Raw genomic sequence first — 6,147 nt, 5'->3', positions numbered from 1 at the left:
CCGAAATGTTAATATCCGGTATCCGATAGTATAGGAACTTATTTGTAATTTATCCTAATTTCGAGTCTAGTATCGGATATTATCGGATATTGTCGGATAAATATCCTATAAGTGTCAATTATGAAAATGTTTTACAAGGGTTTTTAAACTTTTTTGTTATAACCGGATACTATCGGATATTTATCGGATATCCGACAGCTTAGCCTACCGGAATCGATATCTGATTTTGATATCCTATAGGATATTATCGGATATCGAATATCCGGTAGTGCTTAACATGTCGGATATCGGATTTCTAAATATCCGACGGATATTCTTCCATTGACAGGCCTAATTTTCAGCCACAATTTACTACGGACCTTGATTATTTCTTGATAAATTTCTGTCCATAATACACTGATGAAACAGCCAGAAGCATTCCCCCGTACTATATGTTGTCCAGAAAAAAAAAAGGGACGACAAATAGTACGTGTATAATGAACTTCATTTATCCAGGGCATGTCTCTAGAGTTCAAAGAAGCGAGTTCAACTTATTTACAGTCAGAAAATAGAATGTACATACCGGATATAGCACCACAGCAAAATTGGATGGCCCTCACATACAGGCCAAAATTAAGATAATTTATTTTGTACCTTCTCCATTAGATCTAAATTCTTTTGTACCTTCCCCAGTTAGCGCAGAGAGAAAGCACCTCCAACTCAAGATACCCTTCCAGACAACCGTTCAAACTTTGAACTATTGCCAGTAAGTCTTCTAGCTTTTGCATCCAAGTGCTGCCTCACGATAATTTGATTTATCTCAAACAAGAACTGGATTCCACTTATCTGCGTCTCACAATGATGTAAAATTTAATTGCATTTCTTTTGTAAATCAAGGTTAAGAAGAAGACAATAATGTCATACTGATACCAAAATGAATCAATGAGCTTGTGATTTCAGCAAGATTCCCTTCAAATGGTCTTCAAATAGTAAATCAATGAGATTCTGAGACAGTATAGGTGTTGGGTAGCAAATAATTACCTCAATCAAACAGTTCGAGCTAAGTTTTACACGCTGTCCGGTTTTCAGTTCCTTGCTGTTAACTAAGACAGAGCATTTCCCAAGGTTCTTCATATAGAAAGAACCATTTTCGTCCATCTTTATCGTTGCCTACGAAAATGAACCAAATTGTAAGGGATAAAAATAACCGTAAACAACTCTTCATAACAAGCAACAAGTTGTATTCCCTTTCATGAGACTGCTATAATCATGCAAACCTTCAACAGGAGGCAAAAATTTAAACCAGATTTCACAATCTTCAAAACAACCTTAAATGATTGAAATAAGGTGATAAAAAGTTATCATTACCTGTCGCCTGGATATTTTATTAGCACACCCTTCTCCTCTTCCCAGGTCAATGTCAACAGAAACGTCTACTGTTGTTCTCCCAAGTAGAACCTATGAAGAAAGGAATATTTCATTACTCATATCTTTCTTTTTTTCAAACAACACTGTATCTCCACCTAAATAACTGCCACTATGGAGAACTGGAAGCACCGTCGCTAGAAATTATATACCTCGGGTTTCTTAATGTAATGCCTCAAATGACGGCTGTACAGAAGTGCAAATGCTCTACGAGATGCTATAGCTCTCTGAATACAAGAATAGGCACCTTGTTCCAACCTTATGATTGCTCTCCCTGAATGCTCATATTGATGCCTTAACGCTGAAAACAGGGAAACAACACCAAAACCAATAAATTTAGACCATTTTTATGAAAATGATAATACACCATACTGGGTTTAAATGCACCACCGATGCTGAAACTAATGTCAGCAAATTACCTTCCTTACTTGAGTACAAATCTGGAATGCAAGAACCCAGGTCCATATCAAGTATCTGCAAGCAACGTAGATTAGAAAATTGGAGGGAAAACAAGCTCCAAATCAATAATAGAAGATCATCAAACCAAAAGATAGTTAAGCATAAACTTTAACATATACCATTGCTTCAACATCAGAAAAACAAGGTACATCATCAGTATCTTCGAACAGCTGATCTTCCTGATCTGATGTCAAAGGACTAAACATGAACTCGGAAGCGATTTCAACGGAACTGGGATCCACATGAGGTGATGCATGGCTTCCAGTCATGAAAATAGTATCTGCCTCCTTGTTAGAGCCATCAACAACGTTTTGTGGCAATACTTGATCAGAAACATGAATTGGCGATACTTGATCAGAAACATGAATCTGCCCGCTTAAATGAAAGTCAAAAGTGCTTCCGGTGTCACTTTGCTTTCCCGGTTCAGCTTCCATAAATACCTCTTCTGGGACTGATCCACATTGTCTCACGGCAGGAACTACATCCTCAAAGGTCAATTCCGGAGATTCACTATCAAATATTTTATATTCAACCCCATAATCGTCAACTAAATGATTTGAACTAACTTCAGGTAACACCTCCATCTTCGGAGAAGCTACAATTCCAAGTTGTTCCTTTTCTTCCTTGATATGGCTTAGTCCTTGCTCGCTTGCCTTTCGACAGGCGGCATAGTCACTGGCAGGTGTTGGAACTGAGCCACCCCCAGAACTATGTTGCATTGCAGCGGAAACATATGATGGCAGCACCTCACTGGGAGACAAGAAAGAATCATCATTGCATGGAATTTCAGGGTCTTCGGTATTTAAAACACAGCAAATACACCCGTTAATCCGATAAGGAGATTGAGGTTCTGGGACTGATGCGGTTGTCGACAAAGCAATTGATGAATCGTCAACCTCACAGGTCACTGAATGTAGTGGGACCTGAAAACCTACTAGACTTGCAGCATTGATGTCAGACCCCCTCCCTGTATCTAGAGTCACTGATTCTTCAGGGTCACTAATATTATTTGGAGAACTGAAAAACATTGATGTCAGACCTTCGAGCGAAGACCCATCTAGCATGCCTTTCTCGTTCTCGTCATCCACAAAAAGAAAGTCCAAAGTATCTGAAAAATCCTCAAAAGTAGCATCGGAACTTGCTAATCTATCACCGCAGTCTCTCACATATCCGGGTAGAATCCCTTTCATGGAATCGTCTTCATGTTCCAGCACCCCATTCTGGATATTGGCTAAATGAAGCAACACTATCTGGAATAGGTGGACTGAAACCGGAGCAGATGTTTTCAGGTTTAATGTTAAAGAGTGGCCCACTATCTCTGCGAATATGTGACATCTCCTTGTGTAGATTATCATGATCAAATGAATGATCTATGTCATTTCGCACTACTTCATTGGCTGTGATAGGGGATACATTTTCTGCAAAACCATTTAAGCAACCCCCACCCATTATTTCACTTGCAAAATTTCCTTCAAATGAACCCATGTCTCCACATTGAAATTTATTAGCAGTACCATACATGTTCGCTAGTCGTTTCAGCATTTAACATTGATGAGAAATCCAATTCCCCATCTGGAAGTTCAAAGTCATCTGTAACAGGATCTCCAATCATGCAATTATCACTCGGAATTTCAAAGTCATCTGTAACAGGATCTCCAATCATGCAATTATCACAAAAATAATCATCTACAAATAACTGTTCTTGACTCCCTCCTCCATCACCAATGTAATTTTGAAGAGTGGGAAAATCTAGATCAGCAGAACTGCAAGGTCCTGTGCAATTTCTCTTTCGCATGGCATAGTACTGTCCACGAACACTTTCTTCCTTCCTTTTCCCATAAACCTGCTTATATCCTTCGGAAACACCAACTCTCCTGGACATTGGTGACAAGCTGGACACAGATTCTTGAAGCTCGGACATGCGAAGAGAAGCTTCAGCAGAAACATCAGGGTCATAGAGAAGAGAATGCCACGCTCTTGCAGTTCTAGAATAGAAAATTGGCGAGAGAATTGAACTGTGCCTTTAGCAAGTGATTCCAAAGAAGCACCTTTCTGCAAGCAAGAATCGATATTTTATCAGCAAAGATAAATATCTATCTAGAACAGTTCAAAACCACTATGTTTGGATAAAAGTTTGTGATGGTTCAGTCTGTTTATTTGATCTTCTTTCCAGCTTGCATCAAAGTGCAGGCTGTTTATGATGTCAAAAACAAATACCACATAACCCTCAATGACATACAAAAATGCGAACGGCTAGGAAGACATATTAGCAGAGGTGCATCCGATTCATGCGCCAAAATCATCGTCAAAACAGTAATAGTTGCTGGTTCAAACACAGTTGAGCTGTAACTAGCAAAAGAACCCCCATAGTATAGTCACATTGCATGATTTGCATCACTAAAATCTTACACAGATCACCTAAGATGTCCAGACGTTGGTGCATTTGGATATCACAGACCTCCTACACTTGCTACGGCATCAAATCCAGAATCAAAACGCGCTTCTAAAATTAACAACATGTTCTCAAAACTTATCCAATAGAAAGAAAGAGAGCAAACAAATGCTTCTTCTCTCTTAATTATCTGTAAATTCTAAGTTTAATCAATTTTCAAATTAAGTTCATCAAGTAGCCCATCAGGCAAAAATCCTGGTACAGAACACTAATTAAACCTACACCCACTAGGTCAAAACCAATTGGTAGCAGAATCTGTTAACTAATTCACCCAATCATCGTTTTTAATCTTATCCAAATTAAAACACAATAGACTCTAGATTCTTTAACTTTCTAATCGGTTCATTCATGTAGCATAAAGATAAAGATTAAACCATCTTTTTCACATTATCACACTGACCCTAATTGATTTCTACAATCTGAGTGCAGAAAAACATTCCTACATTATTATTATAAGTACAAATAAGGAAGGAGGCAAAAATAAATAAAGAAATAAATTAAAAACCCCATTAATCATGAACTCTAAAACCCTATTTCAAAGAGTTCAAAGAGAAAGACTACCTCAACAGCATTCTTTAACACAAGATCATCTTCAGGAATCCAAGTGACGGTTTCCATGTCGTCTTCTTTGTCGTCGTCTTCTACTGCTTGTTCGCCTCTATCTCTTATCTCAAATCTAAAACCCTGTTTCGTCTCTGTAAAATCATTAAGCGGAAGAGAGAGAAAAGGGAGAAGGAGTCTTGGATGTGCTGCGGCAATGTTATTAGTTGCCTGCCTCCTCAGTCCTCACCCTCCGCTGAAAAGGCGGGGAAAGAATTTTTCGTTTCCTTTTTGTATGCTCTTTGCGGCGTCTCTTCTCTACTTCTACTACTACCTACTTGGTAAGTTTTGGGCTCAGCGGGCTCGGGTATTTTTGGAAATGTGTTATTAAGGGGCCGTGTTATTTAAAGACCCGGTTTTTTTTGTTTTTTTGACTTTTTTTGAAAGGATTTATATGCGGAATCCATCCGGCGTCCGGGAATATGTTTTGGCGAGACTTATACGTGTTGATACGCTTACAAGATATCTATCCGTCCATCCATCCTTATATATATGGTGGAGATTTTATTGTGTTTGAAATGTGAGCATCAATATGGGCTATTGTTATTGGTCCCTCAAAAGAATTAAAGGGATTGTAGGCCTTAATTAATCTTAAGCACGCCTAATCTTATGTTTGTTGTGACTAAATATCTTCATATAATTAAAATTCCCTATTATAACTTAGTTTCCTAACTAAAAATGTTTAGTTTTAATGACAAATATTAACTTCCCAAAAATATTTAAAGCATCGCGTCAGGTCCCGGCTAATTTGACCCTACCAATAAAGCATCAGGATCTGTTTAAAATAATTTGACCCGACCAACAAAACACTAGGACCTTTTTAAAGATCAGTCCCGGCTTATTTTGATGCGAGAACTGCACTTAATTCTAGATGTTATAATCCACGGTCGAGGTCGAGGCCGAGGCCTGCCTTAAATGCTCAACCCTTGGATTCCAACATAATCATAGATAATTTTAATACGAAGTCTATATTTAACTTTAGATTCTTTAATTCAAGGCAGGGGCATATGGTCCCGGCTATTATGACCCGACTAACTAAATACGGTCCCAATCATTACAGGCTGACTAAAATTTTGTGTGAGGATACCGACCGACTGAACAAACAATAAACAAAACTCGAAAAAGGTTAAACATCTGAGCCTGTTTAAGGGACCATGATCGGGGTTATAGGCCCCGGCTAATTTGACCCGACCAACAAAACACCAGGATCTGCTTAAGGGGTCACAGCCAGG

The 6,147-nt window shown here is 38.6% G+C and overlaps 1 protein-coding gene across 1 annotated transcript; it reads right to left on the bottom strand.

Moving 5' to 3' along the window:
- Positions 1–375: 375 nt before the first annotated feature.
- Positions 376–5,132, bottom strand: LOC113329762. The gene is made up of 7 exons (XM_026576600.1): positions 4,877–5,132; positions 1,983–3,915; positions 1,824–1,878; positions 1,557–1,705; positions 1,348–1,437; positions 1,021–1,149; positions 376–825 (listed from the first exon to the last, which is right to left on the bottom strand). The coding sequence occupies exons 2-7, from the start codon at positions 3,216–3,218 to the stop codon at positions 700–702; spliced, it is 1,785 nt and encodes a 594-aa protein (XP_026432385.1). The 5' UTR covers positions 3,219–3,915; positions 4,877–5,132; the 3' UTR covers positions 376–699.
- Positions 5,133–6,147: the final 1,015 nt, after the last annotated feature.

This window comes from Papaver somniferum, chromosome 1 (genome assembly GCF_003573695.1).
Source record: "Papaver somniferum cultivar HN1 chromosome 1, ASM357369v1, whole genome shotgun sequence".
NCBI lineage: Eukaryota > Viridiplantae > Streptophyta > Magnoliopsida > Ranunculales > Papaveraceae > Papaver > Papaver somniferum.
This window is presented reverse-complemented; position numbering and strand designations above follow the sequence as displayed.

Bases quoted from the DNA above. Each gene is read 5' to 3' on its own strand.
- LOC113329762 (XM_026576600.1), bottom strand. From the start codon at position 3,218: ATGATAATCTACACAAGGAGATGTCACATATTCGCAGAGATAGTGGGC. The intron at 1,879-1,982 runs GTATATGTTAAA...CGTTGCTTGCAG, and splicing joins TTTCTGATGTTGAAGCAATG to ATACTTGATATGGACCTGGG. The intron at 1,438-1,556 runs GTATATAATTTC...CTTTCTTCATAG, and splicing joins ATTACATTAAGAAACCCGAG to GTTCTACTTGGGAGAACAAC.